Raw genomic sequence first — 22,992 nt, forward strand, 5'->3', positions numbered from 1 at the left:
GACCAAGTTAAGTGTATCAATATTTTCAGATTTAAATTTTTGTCTTTTCTGCGCTTAAAAAGTTGCCCGATGGATTCGATGGTGGTCTATAGTTTGAGAAAAGACAGTTAACACAGAGATGGGAGTAATGAATTTAATTGCGAGAGTAATGGTTTGTCTTTGGTACCACTAAGAGGGCAACTGACATAAAGATAATAGCCGGGTATTAAAACTTTTCTTGCCAACTGACACTTTTGAGAAAAGCTGTTTATGCCTAACACGAAAAAAAGTCAAGGGAGCTTATATATTGAAGTCACGTGGTCCATTACAATAGATATGTATTCGCAAATTGTAATGACATATCCATTAATTCAAATGCAAAATTGCCATCTATAGTAGAGTTGCTTATTTGTAATTTGTTTTGTTTTTAGATTTAAAAATTCTTGCTAGGTTAAATTATCTATATTATTTAAAGAATGCAAAGAATATTTGATTGTATATAAATTACAAATAAACAAAATTACAATGAAAGAGCAGCAAAAGAGAAGATATTAGTCTTCGGGACAATGGTGTGCTGTGATACTATTAGATGCGTAGTTGATTCCACTATATAACCATAGTGTGTACTGTGAACCGTTTACAACCTAATGGTCGCTTCCCGTTCAAATTTCGCTATCGAGTAGTATTTCTTCGCAAATGTCTCGAAACTGACGTTGAAAACTTGATTTTTATAAGAAATTAGTAGAATATTATTAAAGTAAAATGTGAGTTGGCATTTTTGTTTTATCTTGTTTTTGGATTATGATAACTTATTCGTGAGATATTTTGTGCGATTCCTTACTTTCTTGGTAATCTAGCACTTCGATATCATTAGAGTGGATATTCTCTCCATCTGAAGAATCAATTGAATCGTCGCCTACTTCACTTTCTGGGACTTTAATGATTTGCATTCTCCAGAACCCATCATCACCAAGTACTTCCTTGGATTCCAATCTGTAATGGCCCCATCTTGGTAGTAATTTGGCCCATACCAACCAGTAGAAACCACCAAACGCGAAGATACCCCAAGCGACCACACAGTGAATCCAGTATGGAGCGTGCTCGTAGACGCTTTCACCGTGGGTTGGTGGGATATATGGAGCGACGATCAGGTAAACATTAGACAACATGAAGAAAGTAGTAATGAAGACGCCGGCCTTAATAGGTGGGTTCCATTCAATCTTGCCTTGTCTTCTCTGCCAGTAGATCCATAGCAAACCCGCGGAGATCACGAAATTGACAATGTTCATTGGGTAAGAGATCAAGTTCAGGATGATGTTATAAGCGTCACCTGGAGGAGGAGCCAAGATAGTGATCATACAAATGATGAAATGTTGGAAAAGGCCAACCATTGGGGAGTTGAAAGGCTTGGATGTAGCAAAGAAATTGGAGAATGGCAAGACACCTTCACGGCCAAGTTGTTGGATAATTCTACCTTGGGAGAAGATGACTGACATGACATTACCCAGGGCACTTAGACCAACAAGGGCAGCGGCAACTCTCTTAGCATGACCACCAAAACAGATATCGAAGAAATCAGCGGCCAAGATCAACTTGGAAGAGATCAGTTTATCCTTTGGAACCACAGCAAAGTATGCGATGTTGACAAAGATATAGATGATGGCCAAACAGATCAAAGAAGTAGGGCCTGCGATCTTTAGAGTTCTCACTGGGTTTTTGACTTCACCTAGGGCGTAATTTACGTTGGAGTAGCCGACGAAGGACCAGATGACATTGTACAAGGCGTTGACCACACCGTAAGCGGTAGCCTTGTTGGTACCTTCGAACGCGTTGTGGAAGTTATGCGACTGGTATCCGTGCTTCAAACCACCTGCAAGGGCCACCCAGCCGGTGATTGAGATGAAGATAACGATACCCAACTTGAAGACACCGAGCACATTTTGGATGTACAGACCGGCTCTAACGTTGATGGAGTTGACAGCGAAACAGAAGAACACCACAGCTACACCAATACCTCTTTGGTTCCACTTAGTCACTTCGGTGTTAGCGGCGGTCAAGAACATCACCGCGGTGTTAACTGAGTTCCCCGCGGCCCAACCTAGGAAAAAAACATAGGACGCATACATGCATGTGATGAAAAACTTTGGTTTCTTGAAGATGGCTTCCAAGTAGTTCTTCTCACCACCATTTCTCGGTATAGCGGTACCGAATTCCATGTATACGTATAGACCTGCCAGGGCGATGAGCGCACCCACAGCCCACAGGATCAGCGCCAGACCGATGGAGCCGCTCAGAGTGTAAATCGTAGAAGAAACCGCGAAGACACCGGTTCCCAGCATTCTGTTACAGATCAACCCAATACATGAGATAAGACCCAGTCTTTTCTCACCTTGGTCCAGCTCCGTGGCGAACTGCTGTCCAGTCTCGAAATCAGACGTATCATCCTCAGACTTCTCCGAGGACGAGAATTTGTAATTCTCTTTGTTGAAGATATTCAACTGTGACAAGAAATCAGACATTGTATGCACTGTTTTCTGTTCTGTTTTACTATTTACTATGTTATCTTTCTCTTCTATACATCTACACATTTTGATATCAATGTTGTAATGGATATCTGAATCCTATATATATTAAATTTTTCTTTGCATTCACAAGACTTATCAGCAACTTCCTGACAATGCCACAGTTCAAAGCCATTAGACTCTATAGTCCTTTTTTAACAAAATTTGGATGAACATAGATGAGTTTCTTTTGGATCCAAAAGTGAATAATTAGGACTCATATCTCAAGTACGTCCCTTTCCGATCACCGACAATCATTATGGGGGTTTATGGTAGAGACTTTTTTCACTGATGCTTCGGGTAGGACGTCCCGAACCCATTCATAGCCCGATGAAGTGAATCCACAGCACATCTTTAGGACTTTCTAAGATCCACATCTCTGCTTTCTCTGATACCACAGTTTTTCATCTCTGGGCAGAACTTGATTCACTTGTGGGTTTGCAAGTGTCTATCTATTGGTGTCTGTAACTGTCAACTACTATATGCTACTATATGCTACTCTATGCTACTGTCTGTTACTGTCTGTGTGTGTGCATCTTCCAGCTTCGGAGTTAAACACTTCCGGGTAACATACACAGTTTTCAGAGTATTACCAGATTCAGCCTGGATACCAGTGCAGTTCGAGCTTCTACAGTTCTGTGTGTGTGGGGGTGTCTTCCATCTCTGCCGGGATAGCTATTGCTGGGGAGAGAGGTTAGAGGGAGAGACTCCCCCCTAAACCCCACACACATATACTCATATACACAATACTATTAATGCAGGCCATTGTGTGAAGGATAAACTTGGCAAATTGTGGGTGTTCGCTGTCTGTCTCTATCTTTTACTGCAGTTCTTCCCCAGCTGTACATCTGCTCTCTGCATCCCTGGTGCCGTGCCCATTACTGTGGAAACTATACTTCTGTGTGTGGTACCTGCTATGTGTGGTACCTGCTATGTGTTGGATACTTCTCTACTCAGCCATCGTAGGACAGCAATAAAGTGCCACGGCTAGTTCCTTATTGGGATAGTTTACCTTGTTACCCGGAGTATCTTGTGGTACGTTATATCGTGACTTATACGTATTTGATGCCTTGATACTTACGCAAGTAATATCAATTCTCAGCTTAACCACTATGCTCCTTTATGTCCCGCTTTCTCATGCTATATTCAAAGTAATCTCAAGTACCAAGGATATTTGTTTCATTGTTTGTGTGTTTATTTTTTCTTCAAGAATATAGATATATAAAAGCTAAAAACTTATGAAATCTTTCAAGAGTGTCAAAAAAAAAAAGCTATAAATGTTCGCCAGAAACACCAATCACTGATTGAATGAATCCTACTGTAGCAATGACAGCTGTAGCTACAGCACGTACCTTGATAGACTGGGTCTCTCTCCTGACAACTTCGTCGGCCTTCTGCTTCTCAAAGTCCTTCTCGGCTTGTGCAATGGTCTTCTCAATACCGAGATCAACCACACTCTCGCTTAGTTCTCCACCGTTCTCTGCACCAACTGCTGCTGCTGCTGCATAGGATATCTCTGCTTTGTCTGAAGTCTGGGCTGCATCTTGGCCTACTGGTGGAGGGCTGTGCTTCTCATCGGTGATCTTGGTCTCCTTCAAGTTGCGGAGTTGCTTCAACCAGTATCTCTTGGACAGGAACATGTATAGCGATGTGGCAGGCCCTGTTAGTGCCGCGTAGACCAGGTATGGGTGTCTAGCATACCCGGGCGAGCTGAAGTATACCAGACCAAAGACAACAGTCGCAACAACGTTTAGACCAGTGCCCACTTTGCACAGCAACGTCCTGACCAAGTCGTGCTTGGAATCATTGGTTGGAGTGACTCTGTCGTTCACAACCAGTAGTGTGCCCGCACTCACGATACCCGCATATAACCCTAGCGAGGAAATAGCAATACCTTTAGTAACTGTTAAGCATGTAGACATCTTTGTTATTCGTGACTTCTATACACTGTTTAATTTTCTTGCCTTTTCAATGTATGTTTCAAGATATATCTTTGTTCAGTAAGAATATTAATACCTATATTTTATATACCCCAGCTCCAGTATAATTATTACTGAAGTCCAAACAATTAATAGTCAACTACCCCCCTTGCTTCCCGGTTGTTATTAGAACCCAGTAATCTGCTCTTCACCTCCCTCATCGCCCTGAACAAATTAAAATCCCTAAAAAAATAACCTGGGAAAGGCTAATTCGATTGCTAACAAGAGACAAGAAATTTGACGTACAATGCAAGACACTTTCTCTTTTACGGTGCTAAGGGTATGATGAAGTGATGACAAGGGCAACTATCGGGTTAATGAGACACTCTCCCTTCGTATTCTTGACTTGCGGGTCTTACAGTATCTCAAGAACACTATCTTTTATGTCTTATGGTCCCATGATCTCTAATATCATAAAGAGCTGCAAAATTGCATCTGAGATATACTCTCAGCTCTGGTATACGGGTATGTCATTGAACTCCTAGGTATATTTCAGCAAATGTATGTTGTGACTAAGTACAAATTTATTAATATGCTAAATTGTTACATTAATATTTCCATTTTGGTTTTAGATAGATATTAAAAATAGCAAATAAAAGATCAGAAACGCCAAACTCCTTCAACTAACCCAAGGGATTTCCCTGTCGGGAACTCGTTCTGCTCCATACTTGTCGCAGTGTTCTCTCAAATGTGAGCATACGCATTTTGGAGGTTTACCGACCTTGGCAGCCAAATCATCAGCATTCCAATCTAGGAATTTGGCGTCGGAACCATCCCGCAATATCTTTAAAATATAGTCAAGGACCCCTCTCACAGTCAGAATGTAACTAGTGCAATCAGATTCACTGAAGGACAGCTCCATGTAATCCTCGTATGAATCGTTTTCGTGATCATGCGATATAATGTTCCATGATGAAATGGAGTTCGGGGACATGACGTTGACATGAACCATAAAACTGGTCTCTCTGTCCCATCCTAGCACTTCCCGGTCAAAATGTAAAGCACTGGATAGAGACAGTAGATTGTATTTACCGTCTTTCTCTTCCATTATAACGAGATGTGGTCTATAGAAATCAGTAGCCCCACCACATTTTTTTATATGGCTCTTGATCATGCCAACCCAGAGTTTCCGACCATCTAGTTCAGGTATACCTTGTGGCACTCGGATAAATGAGGACCCACCTCTCAAATCCTTGAATTCAACCTTCTTGAGACTGTCTATCTCGTTTGCCTTAAACACAAAGATGCACCTTCCGTCATCAAGAGAACAGCGCAATATTGTAGTAGGAATCATGTATTGAATCACATGAACGAACCCACGGGATCCATCTGAGGAAGCATCACCCTCATGAAAGAATGGAGTCCAATTCTTTTGTGTTCCAGAAATGGAGAATGTTTTGTCGACTAGCGGCACGATAGGATTGATTTTCCTGTGCGGTAGTATCACAAACATCAACCTTCTATCATAGTTTTTATCATTCATGTTGTATGCCACTAGAGGTTCTTGCTTTCCATCTGTATTCGTCCTAACAATTACCTTTGGGTCTTCAGGACCCATAAAGTCCAAGTTCCCTTTGTTTTTGAATGGGATATCTAGAATTGTTGGGTAGACTCTAAAATATTTATCAGTAAGTTCCTGTTTCTCCTCCTCTGCTAGCATTGCTCTCTCTTCTCTATTCTTGATACAAGAGTTGGTATCGGCTTCTTGGTTTGACTCTATACCACCTTCTTCTACGTTGGTATAGCAATCCTCTTCAACGTTATACTTCTCATCTATGGCTTTCAGTTGTTCCTCGAAATCTTCTGGTGTCTCTACATCTAGGTACTTGATACGTTTTCCATACAGCTCATTCCAATCTTTATCAAATGCTTGGGCGGTAATCAACGATACTGACGGGTGTGCTCTGTTCCTTCCCTTAGATATGATTAATCTGCTGAAGGCAACATAGCATTGTTCTTGCTCTAGCCATTCTGCGGTGGTTCCGAACATAAACCACTTATTCTTGAACGTTGATTCTATGGGCTCATCTCCCGCCATACCTTCCAGGAACTTATATATCCTTGCGTTGGTATTTTTGATTATTTCATTAAATACTTTAAAATTGGGTCTAATGGGGTACGTGACATTACCATGCTCTAGCATGGCATCATGTTCTATATGTTTGCACGATTGCAACTCATCTATATCCGTTGGTATGGGACGATTCCCCAGATAGTTGACAAATTTGAACTGTTTGTAATCCATCTTCCTGAAATTACTCACCATGTGTGCTAACGTCTTGCGGTTCTTCCAAGACATGTCGTGCGAACCCTCAGTCTCGCAGGTAGTATTGCGCGATGTGGATATTGTCCTCTCGTATACATCCGGTATTGTACTCAGCGACAGCAGACATAGCACAGAGACTATCGCAAGCACCACCAGCCTCCACGTCACACGCCAAGGTTTCTTCTCACCGAACAGGAGAGACATAGTTGTCTTTGTCTTTAGCTGTTTTATATATAAAGATATATATATTTTATACTGAAGGGCTCTTATTAATTGCAATCCCCAAGGACTAAGCTAATATTCAACCTTATTATATTATATTTGTTTTCATAAATAGAGACAGAGCTTTGTTCAAGAACTAGGAAGTACTTTTACACTCCCCATGGGGCAATATTGAACAGTAAAGCAAACAAAACTGACTCTATTGCGATGCCCTCTGCACTTTAAGGAAATTGGACCCTCATTTGACTGCACAGACAGAATTTACTGATCTACGGTTTGAATGCAGCCAATGCAAAAAAAAACGCTCCTACGGCAGTTTGTCTCGGAGTTACTTTGCAACAATGTTTCCACAAAAGATAAGGAACACACAAAGCAAGCAGCTACTACGGTTTCTGAGAAGCAGCAGAATTATTGTTCATTTCCTTCTCATACTAGCACTTCTTCCTTCCCCTTCCCCCCCCCACCTTACAGTAAACGCCCCCTAGCAAACGACCCACCAGTCCCACACAAACAGCGATTTGGCCCTGTGCCCACCATTGCCCAGCTTTCCCAACCGTTGCGTTCCACTGCACCTTAGATAAACCGCAGAGGAGATCTGGTACAGGCTCTTTTTCGAAGGAATGATTTCGCAGGTGAGGAGGTGAGGAGTGGGGTGGTGAGCTCGGTACAATGAGCCTTCTGGACCCTTGGAAGGGAAAGCAGCGTCATGGCATTTGTGCTTCCTGCTCCTACGCCAAGTGGACTACCCGAATACAATAACAGCTATAAATACACGTTCTTTGTGCTGAATTAAGAGGGTCTTGGGTCTAGATTAAGTATTTATATACTATTATGTCTAACTTTTTACATAAATTACTGTAACCATAATCTCTTTCTCTATTATTTTAAGCTCACGTCTTTGGACGGAGTTTGCCGTACGCCTCGCAATGCTCTCTCAGATGGGTGAGTACACAGGCCGGTGCGGTTCCGAGTCTGAGACCCAAATCCTTGGACTCCCAATCTACACTTTCACTGTCTCCTAGTACTTGTAAGATGTAGTTCAGCATGCCTCTAACCACAATAACACTACTGTTACAATCTGCCTCACTGAATGAAATCTCCATGTAGTCTTCGTACTTGGAATGGACATGCGAGACAATATGCCACGATGCAATTGAATTTGGGGACATGATATTGACGTGGTACATCGCTGAGCTGTGCATATCCCAGCTTAGCACTTCACGATCAAAGTGTATCGCACTAGAGTACGACAAGATATTGAACTTGCCATCAGTCTCCTCCATTAGTACCACATGGGGTCTATAGAATTGAGAAGCACCCCCACAGTTGTTTAAGTGGCTCTTGATGATACTGATCCAGACCTTCCGACCATTTAGCTCAGGTATCTCTGGTACCCGCCTAAATGACGTCCCGCCTCTCAAATCCTTGAGCTCTTTTTGTAACTTATTGATCTTCTCCCCTCTGAATACATACATACACACCCCATCATCAAGAGAGCATCTCAATATCGTTGTAGGGATAATATGTAATGCAACATGAATGAACCCACGAGACCCATCCTTAGTAACATCACCATCGTTGATGAAAGGCGTCCAGTTCTTCTGTGGCCCAGATATACTGAATTCGTCGTCAATCAAGGGCACTATAGGATTTATCTTCCGATGTGGCATAACGGCAAACATTATTCTTCTATCGTAGTTGTCATCGTCCATATTATAGACAACTACGGGTTCATGTCGTCCGTCTGCATTTCTTCTGATAATGACTTTGGGATCTTCAGGACCTCTATAACTAACCTCTCCCGTTAGCTTGAATGGTATATCTAACACAGTAGGATAGACTCTAAAATACCTATCAATCAGCATACGTTTCTCAGTTTCAGCAAGCTCCTTTACATCATCACTAATTGGTGTGCATTTACTTGTTCCTTCAGAGTTAATATCTGATTTTGTATACCCACCATCCTCTTCTCTTCCCAGACACTCCTCAACAATGTTATACTTGGCATTTATTGCTTTCAATTGTTCATCAAAGTCTTCGGGTGTTTCAATGTCTACATATTTGATACGTTTGTTGTACAACTCATTCCAATCTTTGTCAAACGCTTGGGCTGCTATCAGTGATACTGACGCTCGCGTACGAGTGTCCCAGTCAGATATGATAAGTCTGCTATAAGAAACATAGCACTGTTCTTCTTCTAGCCATTCTGCAGAAGATCCAAACATGAACCATTTTTTAGCAAACGTAGTATCAATGGGCTTGCCATTGGTAAGCTCTTGTAAAAACTTATATAATCGGGACTTCGGGTGGTTGATTGACTCACTGAAAACTGTGTAATTTGGAATGATGGGAACCGTGGAGTTACTGTATTCCAAACTGGCCTTGCTATTATAATTACAAGGTTCATCCTGATTGAACCCAGATGGTATCGCTTGATTGCCCATAAAGTTAACGAATTCAAATGTTCTAAATACCTTATTTCTGAAATTACCAATTTTCTGATCTAGTGTAATCTGCTGCGCTAAAAGTGGATCATAAGTTTTGGACTCATCAGTAACTTTTCGCTGCAGAGAAGGAGATTCCCTGTACATACTAGGAATTCTGCCGAGAATTAGAAGCCATAGCACGCTTGCAATCACTAGCACCAATAATCTCCTAGCAAAACGTTTCCTAGATACATTTTTCTTAAAAACAGAAAGAGCTCGCATTAGTCATATTATATTATATCAGTATACGCGAAATTTCATTGTCATAATAGTTGAACTACTTGACTTATGAAAAGAACTATTACAACAACATTCAAGCCACTACAAGAATAGAAAAAATTATAAAATAAGCAGTGTGTATTTCCACTCACTCGACTTGTTCTACTCAAACAACCCCCAAGCTTGATGGGTTATAGACAAGTTTGCATACCTAATTACTGTGTGAGTGAGTCTAATTAGTGCCTGAAGTGGGATGATATGCAATTTAAGCACTTCCGAAATGTAGAATTAGAGAAAAAGTCGTATAAACAGTGCCAAAAAATTGTTGTTGCGATTTACCCAAAACAGTCACTGTATTAGATCCCAGATTCCACTGTAGTTGATGCACGGATTCGATTGGAAGAAGTAAAAAAAGGAAACCCCATTGTCTTTCTTGCATAAGAATTAGCTCGAACCTTTTCCCTGAAAACAAGAGGCAATATAGAAACATGTCTCATCTACCATCTCAAGCTATGTTAAGTCAGTAAAGCTACAGTATGTCTATAATATTGATAGGCATCAGAGTGGCCATTCATATTAATAGATTCTTAATCGTCCAAGTTCTAGTTTTTGAAACAAATCTAACTTCTTGGGTGATTGTAACCTAATCTATATCAACAAGTTTAAAAGTTACTAGTGTAAGCTGTTCCTTGATAAATTAGTAATTGCTGGGCTATTCTCTTTTACTAAACGAAGTCAGATCGACATCAACTGTTGAACAAATGCTACTTTGTAAAATCATGTGTGTAGAACAACAACCATTGGAGGTGTCCGTCGAATTTTTTTTTTTATAGCATGATTGCAGGAGTTGAAAGTATATTTCTTAAGTTATATAACTATCAAACTCAATTGTACTTTAATGCAACTGACGAAAAACGACCGAGAAGAACGCATTTACGAGCCAATTCTTAATCTTTAACCTCATTTTGAGGATGATTCATGGACAGGTATCATTTACTCGGTTCTTTATGTAGCGCTCCATATTCTTTGCAATGCTCTTTCAGTTTAGAAATTACACATTTTGGTGCTGTTCCAACTCGAATATCCAAATCGTTAGAGTCCCAATCCAAATATTTGGCGTCAGAGCTGTCTCTCAACACTTGCAGAATATAGTTTAGCATGCCTCTAACGGCCAGCACATAACTCTTACAATCAGATTCACTAAACGACATCTCTATGTAGTCCTCATAGGAATCATTTTCATGATCATGTGAAACTACATTCCAACTCACAATGGAATTGGGGGACATTATATTGATATACTTCATTGATGTGGTTTTCATATCCCAACTTAGGACATCACGATGAAAATGTGATGGACTGGAAAGAGATATAAAGCTGTATTTGCCGTCCCTCTCTTCCATTAAGACAAGATGTGGTCTATAAAAGTGTGTAGCACCTCCACAGCCAATTATGTGACTCTTGATCACACCAAGCCAAAGTTTGCGGCCGTCAAGTTCAGGTATTCCTTGTGGTACCCGAACAAAGGATGTTCCACCTCTTAAATCCTTGAACTGAGATTTCTTTAGTTTATCAATCTTATCTGCTCTAAATTCATAAGTACATTTACCATCGTCAAGCGAGCATTTTAACACCGTAATAGGCATGATATGCTGAACAATATGAACAAAACCACGAGATCCATCTGCTACAGCATCTTCATCACGTATAAAAGGTGTCCAATTCTTTTGTGTTTCTGAGATGGAAAATTCTTTATCAACCAATGGAACGATGGGGTTGACCTTTCTATGCGGCATTACCATAAACATCAACCGTCTATCAAAATTTTTATCGTTCATATTATAAATTACTAAAGGCTCTTGTTCTCTATTGGCATTTCTTCGTATTATCACTTTTGGATCTTCTGGACCCATGAAACGCAAGTCTCCAGTAGTCTTAAATGGTATATCTATGACGGTTGGATATGTACGAAAGTACATGTCAATAAGCTCTTGTTTCTCCATATCGGCAAGTCTAATTGATTCTTCACTTACTAATATACATGATTCTGACCCGTCAGGATCGCTCTGGGGTTCTAAGTAGCTACTATAGTCTTCTCTTTTACCAAGGCATTCTTCTGTAATGTTGTATTTAGTGTCAATTGATTTCAATTGCTCTTCAAAGTCATCTGGTGTTTCAACATCTAGGTATCTTATGCGCTTTCCGTAAAGTTCATTCCAGTCCTTGTCAAACGCCTGGGCGGCAATCAATGAAATTGAAGCTTGGTCACGAGCATTGGCCTCAGAGAGTATCAGCCTGCTATAAACAACGTAGCACTGTTCTTCCTCTAACCATTCTGCCGAAGAACCAAACATATACCACTTTTTCTTGAAAGTTGATTCGATAGGTTTTCCCTTTGCCAGCTTCTTTAGAAAGTTGTAGAACCTTGAACTTGGCTGGTTCATGGAATCACTGAAAACTTTATAATTGGGAATGATAGGAATAGTAATGTTACCATATTCCAACTTTGCATCATGTTCTATATGCTTGCATGACTCAACCATGTCTAATCCCTCAGGAATGGCGCGATTGCCCACATAGTTAACAAGATCGAACTGCTTGTACTCCATCCTCCGAAAGTTTGTCACCATATGAGCCAGCGTCGTCTTGTTCTTCCATGACAATGCATCGTGAGACCCAGAGTCATCGGAAGTGGTATTGCTAGACATGAACAGAGACTTACCGTACATGTCCGGTGTAGTACCCAGCGATAGCAAGCATAGTACTGACACTATCGCCAGCACAACCAGCCTCCAAGTGAAACCTCTACCAAGTCTCTTCTCACTACGAAAGCTAAAGGTCCCCATTATATATTACACATGACTTTATTATTGTATATGCAAGCAACATTTTGAAATATCGATAGAAATACATTCGGGAGAAAGAGCAATTGGTATATGTATATATATGGTGCCCCCACGAGGAAGAATTCCAATGTTTTATTAGACCATATTTGCAACTCTTTGGCCAGATGATATGCCAAAGGGTTTATCAACATAATTCTAGGTGTCAAACCTAATTGAGTATTCTGTTAAGGTGGATTCACTCCATATTGAACTAGTAGCACAAAGTACAAGGTTAGTTCCAACCACAAACAAAGGCAATCAGCATCTCAAAAGATAAGAATACCATCGTGAAGTTTTTAAGTTCAATCCTTCGGTTTGTCCAACTCTAACTATAATTATAGAAATTGTGCTGGGCTGGTGAAAGACAGCAGGCACATGGAAATCTACGTTATCAATGAAATTCCAAAAGGTGAGTGCCTTTAGCCCCACTGCGAACCCACACTATAGAATTCTTTGTTGTCCACCTACCGCAACAGTTACGCCAGCCGTTACTATGTGACTGCGAACCAACTGAATGCACAAGATATCTGGCGAGAAGGCACGCTGAGTTCTAGACTTCACCCCTCCCCCATCCCCCTCCACATATTCTCCAGGTGAACAGTCCCTGTGCGTCTGATGGGAAGAGGCTAGAGGACCACGCAGAGATATACCCCGTCAGCTGGCTATTTTTGGTGACTTCGTGTGTCTTCTTTATCAGTCACTTGTTCCTAGAAACCACTGTACTTTCCAGTTTCTTTCTAAATTGTCCGAAAATCCGAAAATCATAATAAAAAGGGTACTCAGAAAAACTGCCGTAGAGAACTGTGGAGTTTGCGTGCCTACGGGATCTAGATGGCATGTGAATTCGTCGCAATACATACCACTACGAAGGGTTGTCTGAACTGCCGTGTCTTGGATGTATTACGTGCTGCTCGTATTCTGATTTGCATTCATGGGCTCATCGCAACGTGCTAGTTGGAGCGCAACAAGGTGAGGAGTAGAGGGGGGGTGGAATGGAATGAAGGACTTTGGTTGTTGGAAGTCCGTCATAGTGAGGCACTGTTTCCCAACATTCACATCATTAGTTGGTAATGTACAAGGGCATATGGACTGCATAACTCATGTACATGACACTGATTGCTCAGAAAATATTATACTACTACAAATGAGGGAATATGAATGAAATAGGATATGCTAGTTTACTGCCTCGTGAGTTGCCTGCGTAAGCCCCTGACTATTGTTCATGGAGCTTTCCGTATCCTTCGCAATATTCTCTAAGATGCGAGCATACACATTTTGATATTGCCAAACTGGAATGCGGTTCAAGTGCAGAAACCTGATTCGTGCTATCGGAGTCTCGTAGCACCTGTCTAACGTAGTCGATAACACCCTTTAATGTTAGAATATGGCTATTAAAGTCTGCCTCGCTGAAGGAAAGCTCCATATAGTCCTCGTATGTATCTGTCTCTTGATCATGCGACACAACATTCCAACTCACAATTGAGTTTGGAGACATAATATTGACAAAAAACATAGATGTACTTTCTAAATCCCACCCTAAAACATCGCGATTGAAATGTATTGCGCTAGAGATAGATAGAAAGCTATATTCACCATTCCTTTCCTCCATTAACGCCAAGTGCGGTCTGTAGAACTGGGATGTACCTCCACAGTCCTTTATATGGACTTTAATTACCCCAATCCAAATATTTCTTCCTGAAAATTCGGGTATTCCCTGTGGTAACCTTATAAATGCTGTTCCACCTCTGATGTCCCTCGATTCAATGCTTTGTGATCCCTCTATGGCACTGGCATTAAATACAAAACTACATTTACCATCATCTAAAGAGCATTTTAAAACCGTGGTTGGAACAATATGTTGGATAATATGTACAAATCCGCGAGATCCACCTTTTACAGAATCGCCATCCATAATGAAAGGTGACCAGTTTTTCTGTATCCTAGTTATAGTGAATTCTTCGTCAACTAAGGGCATAATAGGGTTTATCTTCCTGTGTGGCATAACAATAAACATTAACCTCCTATCATAATTATCATCTTCCAGATTGTAGAATACCAATGGCTCTAGCGTCCCATCTAGATTTCTGCGTATTATAACTTTGGGATCTTCTGGTCCCATGAATTGCAAATCCCCTGTTGTCTTAAAAGGTATATCCAAGACCGTTGGATAAACTCTAAAATATCTGTTAATGAGCTCCTGTTTTTCTACTTCAGCAAGTTTTTGGTTTTCTTTGTGCTGTGAAGCACATTTATCGTAGTTTTCTGAATTGGCCTGGTCGCTGTGAACCTCAGCACTTTTCTCAACACATTTAGCAAAGGCATTATACTTCTCATCGATGGCTTTGAGTTGGTCATCAAAATCTTCAGGTATGTCGATATCGACATATTTTATACGTTTCCCAATGAGTTCGTTCCAATCCTTGTCAAACGCTTGTGCTGCTATAAGGGAAACTGATGGATGTCCACGGGATTTGCGTTCAGAAATAATTAGCCTACTATACGCGACATAGCACTGTTCATCTTCTAACCATTCTATTGAAGACCCAAACATGAACCATTTATCTTTAAAAGTGGTATCTATAGGCTGGCCATGTGCCAATTTCTTCATAAATCCATGTAGGCGAGACTTTCGCTGATACAAAGAAGTACTGAATGCTTTATAATTCGGAGTTATAGGATGAGTGGCTGTACTGTATTGCAGCATGGTCTGGTACTCCATGTGTTGGCAGACTTTTGTTTTATCTGTTTCTTGAGCAAGATGTTGGCTGTTCAAGTAATTAACAAATCTGAACGGATTATATTCCATCTTTCTGAAACGGGTTAACAAATGTGCTGATGAAGCCTGATGTTTCCATGATGGCAAAGAGTGAGTCACCGGTTCTGGGATAAAACTATTAGAAGTTACTGGATTTCTGTGTGTATTGGAGACAGTTGTTAGAGTCAGTAGGCATAGCACAAACACCGAAATTAAGACCACGATTTTCAATGTTACCTTTCTTCTGAGCATGTTTTTCTCATTGAACCCCAACTGGTACTATTAAATTTTGCATCTGAGTTATGCAAGTCCTGTATAAGTGAATAAGGAGGACGAGTTGGTCTTTTTCGGTAATGCAGGTGAAAGAAATGCGACTGGTTTGTTGAGGTTACTCAAACTGAACTTCGTTTATAATCTATCCTCTAAGCTCGATGGTTGATTCAAGTGGAATATTTATAAGTATTAAATTCCGTCCGCAATATTCGATTATTACTGTTCGTCATCATATGCCAATAGCATGAATAGCGTCTCACGCAGGTCGCTTCGTATTGCAATAGACAACTTTAGTTAGGATTACGCAAATCATAGAACAGAACAGTAAATCAAGTGACTATGGTCCAGATCATAATACATCATTCAGGTCTATTTTCCCACAGTAATCATCTAGAATTAGGTGGGCATGGATGCTGAACAAGTCGTTGTCCCTTTGAGCCAGTCGTCGCCAATAATATTATCCCACTTTGTAAAACAATACACAGAAGCAAAGTGGTTTCGCAGAGTAAACATACGGTGTGCGTAGGAAGAAGAAGTGAAGGATTGCTTTTGCGTTTCCGAGTACGATTAGTGAAAGGTATTTTGAGGTGAGGAGTTCGTAAATATCGTTATTCCACTTGGCTACGGTGTTATGTACTACAATGCAATTCTTAATTGAGGTATTCTTGGTACAGCAGTGAAGTGATGTTTAGCTTTTAATCAATGGAAGTGAGGCACACTCTTTAATTGCTCCGTTGCATTATGTTTATGCAGAGTCACGCTGGTATGAGAACTTAGAAACACGAACGCGAAAATAGAAGTTCAGTTTCTTATTTTTTATTTTCCTCCATACTTCTCTTAATTGCCTATCTGCTCCTTTCAAATCGTCATTAACCTTAAATATTTGAAAGCATTCGCCCAGTCACATATTATATGAATGAGTGCGAGCGCTTAAGGAAATTGATGTCGGTGTTGCTCAGCTTTAACAACTAACTGCAAAGAGCTTTTTTCTACGTGCAATTTGGCATTCCAATTGAAAAAAACTCTTCTAGTGAAAACTCTCGGCAACCAAAATATTGAACGTATGTAGCTGGCTAATTCGCCTATGATACATAATTGTTTATCAAAAGACTGTTGCGTGTCCATTCCAAGAACATCATCACATTCAGCTTGACCGCCTATCGTACTTTTCAATTTTTTAGCAACTTGTGTGGAGGGATGTTAGTTATAAATATTACATTGAATACTAAACACAATTACTAAATATTCTATCTATATAGTTACAATGCGTGTTTTTAAAATTTTACAGGTTTTGCAACAGGGGGTATCTATGAATGCATGTTGCTCCGATTAAGTATAAATATTACAATATTGGTTTGAGAAAGAGCAATTTTTTTAACATGTTCAAGGAACAGGATCCGACGAGGAAGGTACGTTGTTGTTGTTTTTCAGGTATACAGTTTCTTTGGTATATCTTCTTTGTGTGCGTTACCGTACACTGAGCAATGTTGTTTCAGATTTGAGCGCACGCATTTTGGTGGTGTACCAACCATGGTTGCTAAATCTTTGGAAGTCCAATCAAGAAACTTTCGATCCGAGCCATCTCTTAATACCTGTAATATATAATCAAGAACTCCTCTGACAGTAACAACGTAACTCATATAGTCTGATTCGCTAAAAGACAACTCCATATAATCTTCATAGGTGTCATTTTCATGATTGTGAGAAATTATGTTCCAGGAAACAATTGAATTTGGAGACATGATATTTATATATCCGGCATAAGTGCTATTACCATCCCAACTCAATACGTCACGATCAAAATGTAGAGCGCTAGAGTAAGATAGCATGCTAAATTTACCATCTTTTTCTTCCATAATTGCCAAATGTGGTCTATAAAACTTGAATGAAATACCACAATGACCCTGATGGCTCTTGATCATGGCAATCCATAAGTTCCTTCCATCTAACTCTGGTATACCATGAGGTATCTTAACAAACGCAGAACCACCTCTCAGCTCTTTAACTCCGACATCTTTCAGGCTTGGTATTTTGGCTGCATCGAATATATATTTGCATTTTCCATTGTCCAAAGAACATTTTAGGATACTTGTAGGTGACATATGCTGGACAACATGCATGAATCCTCTTGATCCATCGGAAGTGGCGTCACCCTCATGAATAAAAGGTGTCCAGTTTTTCTGTGTCCCACCTATTTTATATTCTTTATCCACCAGTGGAACAATTGGATTAATTTTTCTATGAGGCAACACGACAAACATTAGTCTTTGCTCATAGTTGTTGTCTTGCATATTATAAACAACAATAGGTTCCTGTTGGCCATCATGATTCCTTCTAATTAAGATCTTAGGATCCTCTGGTCCCATATAATCCAAGTTACCAGTAGCCTTGAAGGGAATATCAAGTACAGTTGGGTATACTCGATAATATTTGGCAATTAGTTCTTCTTTTTCCTCCTTCGCCATTTTAAATCTTGCTTCCAATTGTTTCAAGCAGTGTTCTTGCTCATCAAACTGTGGGTCTTTATTTTTTGGAAGGGTTTTAGCAGATTTCCCAGGCATGCAGCTTTCAGTCAAGTTATATTTCATCTCAATGGCTTTGAACTGCTCATCGAGATTTTCTGGAGTTTCTACATCAATATACTTGATCCTTTTCCCATAAATTTCCTTCCAGTCTTTGTCAAACGCTTGTGCGGCTACTAATGAAATAGATGGGTGTTCACGATTTTCTTCCTTGGAGATAATGAGTCTGCTGTATACAACGTAGCACTGTTCCTCTTCGAGCCACTCGGCAGAGGAGCCAAACATGAACCATTTCTTATCCAACGTATCGTCAATGGATTTGTCACCAGCGATTCCTTTCAAGAAGTCATGCCACCTAGGGTCTGTCTTCTTGACGCTTTCACTCAGCACTTTAAAGTTAGGTCTGATGAATTTGGTGACGTTGGCATACTCTAGTTTACTCTCGTGAGATATGTAATTACAAGCGTCTGCTTCCTTTAACCCCGCGGGGATATTTCTGTTTCCGAGGTAATTAACAAACTTGAACGGCGTGTACTCCATGTTTCTATAGTTACGCACCATATGTGCCAAAGTCGTCTTGTCCTTCCATGTGGTTGTGTTATGAGTGCAGGACTCCTTGCAAGCGCCAGAGTCACTCAACTTGACCACGGTCATCTGGTACACATCTCGCAGTGACTCCAGCGATACAAAACATACCAAAGTCAGCACTAGGAGCACAAGAACTTTTGTGTTCAGAATGTATCGTGTAGGCGTCATGTATCTATTCCTCTCTTTGTTGATAGGTAGCCACTTCATATGCAAGAAATTCTGCTAGTGTTAATGGAGACGCCCAGCCGATTATTTGCAAGAAGAGGTACAAGTAGTTATTTTATTTTATTTTTTTTCCATTTAGTCATTGGTTTATATATTTACCAGAATTAATCATGGTGAGAGAGTCGTGTGTGTTTGAGTTTACGATAAATTTTGTCAATAAGTCTGCATGATAGTCAAAGTGTGTCAATGATGAGTACGCAAGACAAGAAATAGTGGTGGGGTTCGCGTATTGAAACCACGTTCCGCAAGAGTATTTTGCCCTTTAGTCTTAATGTGAGTAGTCTCCTTTTCTTTATCGTTGTTTGTTTTGAACTTGTGCCTGTCCAATTGTACATCCTAGTTATAATATCGAAGGTACAAATTTTGGCGTTTTTGTTTTTGATGTTGGCACTATGGCTATACTATGAGCTCTATGTTATGGTTCCAACGTCTTACTTCGCTAGAGGTATTCTAACCGTACTGGGAGGAGGGTGTTCATTCCCACTCAAACAGGTCCCTGTGCATTTTGCAGGGCCACTAAGGCATTTGCTGGCACTTTGCTGGCACTTTGCGACACTAGAGACACTAGAGACACTAGAGACACTAGAGACATAAGGGCCTTTTACGCCAGCGAATTGGAACAGCTTTGTTGGTTGAGATTGCAAGAGAACAATGGCGGGAAGGGCGGAGGCACTCGGAATGTGTGACTCTGGCCGCACCGGGTCCCCTGTGCAGACTCATAAATGTTTAATACTCTTTTAGAATTCCGTATCTCTCCGTGTGGATCTGAGCTCCCCTGGTGTCTGGTGCAGGTAGTAAATTCCCGTAGTGCAGAGTTTAATTTGCTGTAAGACTTGTGAAGAGAAAAAAAAAAGCAACCAAATAAATGAACGTTTCTTTTTTACTTGATGGGTGCGGGTGTTTCTGAAGGCGACTGGGAGAGGGTTCCTCAACTTCTCTTTGATTGCGATTGCGAGTGCGAGTGCGAGTGCGAGTCCTTTTCGCTGTGGATAAGGGTCTTTCCTGCAGGGAGATCACTGCGCGCGGCGTGTTCTAGCTGGACTTTTAAGTGTTTCCTCTGGTAAGATTTCTTGCGGACTCACTTGGTGGACCCCCTCCGTAATTCTAGTGGGGGAGGCCCTAAAGTGCATTTGCTCCCACCTGACTCTGCGTGCAGCCCACCAGCATATTATACAAGTGGGTGGTACCAAGAGGCAGCACGCCCCTGCACTCGCCCTGCACACGCCCTGCACGTAGCAATGCCCATCCTGTATGCACACCATAGGCCTCTCTGACTGGTGTCAAAAGGTTAAAAGAGAAAAGGGCCATAAGAGTGCTGTGTGAGCTTAACGGAGTAATTCTCCCCCACCTTTCACTAACCCACTTGCCAGTTCACTAAACTTGCCAGTTCACATAAACGTTCACTGAGAAGCTCTTTCTTGATAGCCCGTACCTTTCGGTGCAATAAAGAGCTCAAAGGTCAACTCTTGGTAGATATCCAAGAAATGGCTGTAAAACAAATCGCCAGAACATCTGCTAAGACGCGTTATCAAAACCCTAATGTTGCACACAAATGGCCTCTTTGTCCTTGTGAAGCATTTGTAGAAACAGTTGCACAAACGTACTGTTTGGAAGTTAAAGAAAGTTGAGAGTCGGATTGCAAACAAACAAGAAACCATCATTACCCAACCAAGTGCCGTGTTGAAAGGCACACGATATATATAACTGTAACATAATTCTTTGTAACAAAGCCAGACCTCTGCTTCCACCAGGACCCAGCAAAGCAAAAAAAATGCAAAAGATGTGGATGCTCTTGAGGACAAGACATTGGACAGCGAGGTTGTCCAAGAAACATTACTATGTACTCGGTGTGGTAGCCACTGTCCTGCTGCTGTTGCACACCTTGAAGGCGTACCACGGCAAGGTAGCGCTAAGGCCCGTGCTGTCCAGACCGCATGTAGAAGGCTACGAATATACATTGCCTGGCGCATCTCAGAAATCAGCTTTCAGATTCTTGGACTTGGCACACTTGGAGACGCTGGCAGCTGAATCGAGCCCTGGGTCAGGATTGTTCAAAAAGGCGACGGAAGCACAGCGGGACCTTGCCATGTTCAAAGAATGGGCCTCACTCTCACGCATGGACCAGTGCAGATTGCTCGTCAAAGGCATATACGTCACAGACCCACAATGGTCCACGAAGGAATTGTTTGGTATCGAGACAGTTTCCGATGACTCAAGAGCTGAGTTGGCTCTGGCCCTCGAACGGCTGAGGATATATAACTATTGCTTCAAGCACGAGAGCTCGGTGACCCCGTATGAGTTGTTTCATTCAATGACCCTCCCAAGAGAGGTAATGGCGAAGATGGACCTACCGCCATATGAGCGCATGAACAAGAAACAACTGGCGCTGGCGCTGGCAGTAGATTATCAGCGCCGTATGTTCCCCTTCTTGAAAAAGACTGGCGCATCCTTTGGTAAATACTTGCATCCAAAGCTAATCAACTTGCGCACAGGTAAGATGTCAAATCAACCAACGGTTAAGAGTGCTTTGCATGAATACAACAGTAATTTCATACAGCATTGGGTTAGGCAGTCTTATGGTAGGGGTATTGTCATCCCAATGGATTATACCGACTTGAAGGAGTTGTACCATAACTTGAAAGTATGGCAGACCTTGAAAAATACATTGCCAATCCAATTGGTTTTCTCTAATACAGTGGTTACCGCAGAAGTACAAGAGATACTCTTTGAGTACGCTCAAGAAACTAAGCAGATCTTTATATCGTTGACTTGGAGCCAATACTGGATGTGCTCTATGTACATGATCAGCACACTCCAGCCACATCAAAGGTACTGGCATCTATGTTTAACACATTTGAAGAGGCATTGGTTATGGAGCCAGATGTATCTTTCTTCTTAAGCGCAAATACCGTTTTTGATAGCGAGGATTACAAGAATAGCGGTTTCAAGTTCTGGAAAGGAAGGAACACGCGGAAGGATGCCCAGTTCCCACATTGCAAAGTATTCACTCAAGCATTGGAACCATCACTAGAGGAATTCAATATGATTCATTCGGAACTAGTAGTTAGACTTGACAACCCATCGCTAGAGTCACCTAATACTGAACAAGAAAAGGCATTGAGCTCTTATTACACATATGGCGGCCTTCACTATGCCGACAATGGTGTTTATGTGATTAATAAGAAACAAGCCTTTGAAGGACTATTGGGAGCTGCGACTTTGCTAAGTCATAAAAAATACAGACGTTGTTCTGATGGTGAAAATGAGTTCATGTGGCTAGGTATGTTCACCGTGGGTAATAATTTTGTGAGCGATTCAATCGATGCAGGTATATTGGGTGAAATAAAACTGGAGAGCGAAGGCCCAAGAAGAGGCTATGCATATGTGTGTGGTACGCAAGTGTCCCACAGTGATGATGTGGGTAGACTGGTATGGAGTAAAGATGGACTTGTCACTTGTAAGTTTGAGAACGCTGCTCACGAAGACTTTTCACGTGACTCCCAATATTTCACCGATAGGTATTTGGATGAGCATAACCTGGATGAGATATACAAGAGCAAATTGAACATCAATGGGTTTATTGTTCCAGACACCAGAAAGAATCCTTGGAAACAGATCTCAGAATGTCGTGCGACTATGTACTGTGCGTATATCCCGCACCTAAAATCTAACACTGATGATGAAGGTGGTATTCTCGCCAGTTTTGGTGGTGGTTATCTAACGCATATCAAAGATGTCGTGAATGCAAGATTAGAACCATCTGAAAGAGAGAGAAGAGAATTGCAGGCCAAGATTGATAAAGAGAGACAAGAACTGGAACAGATAGAGCATCAACTAGAAGAAGTCGGTCACATTGTAAGATAGACAGCAATTGTTTTTTCTGCTCCTTTCATTGCTCGTTTTTCATATTTAATTCATAATCGTATGTTTTATTTCCTTTCTTTTTGATGTTTTATTAAATTCTATTTGTTTTTGACTTTACGTTTCTCCATTATCACAATAACCTTCTATTATTCCACAATTTTGTACTAA

The 22,992-nt window shown here is 41.0% G+C and overlaps 9 protein-coding genes across 9 annotated transcripts; 2 read left to right on the forward strand and 7 right to left on the reverse strand.

Annotated features, from left to right (window-relative positions):
• Positions 1-788: 788 nt before the first annotated feature.
• On the reverse strand, positions 789-2,567 carry MUP1 (the record flags this gene model as incomplete). Its single annotated transcript, XM_445095.3, has 1 exon — positions 789-2,567. One exon carries the CDS (start codon positions 2,565-2,567, stop codon positions 789-791), a length of 1,779 nt encoding a protein of 592 aa, XP_445095.3.
• A 1,244-nt stretch (positions 2,568-3,811) lies between these two features.
• On the reverse strand, positions 3,812-4,462 carry ATG33 (Atg33p; the record flags this gene model as incomplete). The annotated part of the gene is made up of 1 exon (XM_445096.1): positions 3,812-4,462. The coding sequence occupies one exon, from the start codon at positions 4,460-4,462 to the stop codon at positions 3,812-3,814; it is 651 nt and encodes a 216-aa protein (XP_445096.1).
• Positions 4,463-5,138: 676 nt separating this feature from the next.
• Positions 5,139-6,989, reverse strand: BMT2 (the record flags this gene model as incomplete). The annotated part of the gene is made up of 1 exon (XM_445097.1): positions 5,139-6,989. The coding sequence occupies one exon, from the start codon at positions 6,987-6,989 to the stop codon at positions 5,139-5,141; it is 1,851 nt and encodes a 616-aa protein (XP_445097.1).
• A 908-nt stretch (positions 6,990-7,897) lies between these two features.
• Positions 7,898-9,715, reverse strand: BMT6 (the record flags this gene model as incomplete). Its single annotated transcript, XM_445098.1, has 1 exon — positions 7,898-9,715. The coding sequence occupies one exon, from the start codon at positions 9,713-9,715 to the stop codon at positions 7,898-7,900; it is 1,818 nt and encodes a 605-aa protein (XP_445098.1).
• Positions 9,716-10,701: 986 nt separating this feature from the next.
• On the reverse strand, positions 10,702-12,558 carry BMT3 (the record flags this gene model as incomplete). Its single annotated transcript, XM_445099.1, has 1 exon — positions 10,702-12,558. The coding sequence occupies one exon, from the start codon at positions 12,556-12,558 to the stop codon at positions 10,702-10,704; it is 1,857 nt and encodes a 618-aa protein (XP_445099.1).
• Positions 12,559-13,810: 1,252 nt separating this feature from the next.
• BMT4 lies at positions 13,811-15,604 on the reverse strand (the record flags this gene model as incomplete). Its single annotated transcript, XM_445100.1, has 1 exon — positions 13,811-15,604. The coding sequence occupies one exon, from the start codon at positions 15,602-15,604 to the stop codon at positions 13,811-13,813; it is 1,794 nt and encodes a 597-aa protein (XP_445100.1).
• Positions 15,605-17,052: 1,448 nt separating this feature from the next.
• Positions 17,053-18,942, reverse strand: BMT5 (the record flags this gene model as incomplete). Its single annotated transcript, XM_445101.1, has 1 exon — positions 17,053-18,942. The coding sequence occupies one exon, from the start codon at positions 18,940-18,942 to the stop codon at positions 17,053-17,055; it is 1,890 nt and encodes a 629-aa protein (XP_445101.1).
• A 1,789-nt stretch (positions 18,943-20,731) lies between these two features.
• Positions 20,732-21,859, forward strand: GVI51_B02915 (uncharacterized protein; the record flags this gene model as incomplete). The annotated part of the gene is made up of 1 exon (XM_065626590.1): positions 20,732-21,859. One exon carries the CDS (start codon positions 20,732-20,734, stop codon positions 21,857-21,859), a length of 1,128 nt encoding a protein of 375 aa, XP_065482662.1.
• Positions 21,860-22,002: 143 nt separating this feature from the next.
• Positions 22,003-22,824, forward strand: GVI51_B02937 (uncharacterized protein; the record flags this gene model as incomplete). The annotated part of the gene is made up of 1 exon (XM_065626591.1): positions 22,003-22,824. One exon carries the CDS (start codon positions 22,003-22,005, stop codon positions 22,822-22,824), a length of 822 nt encoding a protein of 273 aa, XP_065482663.1.
• Between the last annotated feature and the right edge of the window lie 168 nt (positions 22,825-22,992).

Source organism: Nakaseomyces glabratus, chromosome B (genome assembly GCF_010111755.1).
Source record: "Nakaseomyces glabratus chromosome B, complete sequence".
NCBI lineage: Eukaryota > Fungi > Ascomycota > Saccharomycetes > Saccharomycetales > Saccharomycetaceae > Nakaseomyces > Nakaseomyces glabratus.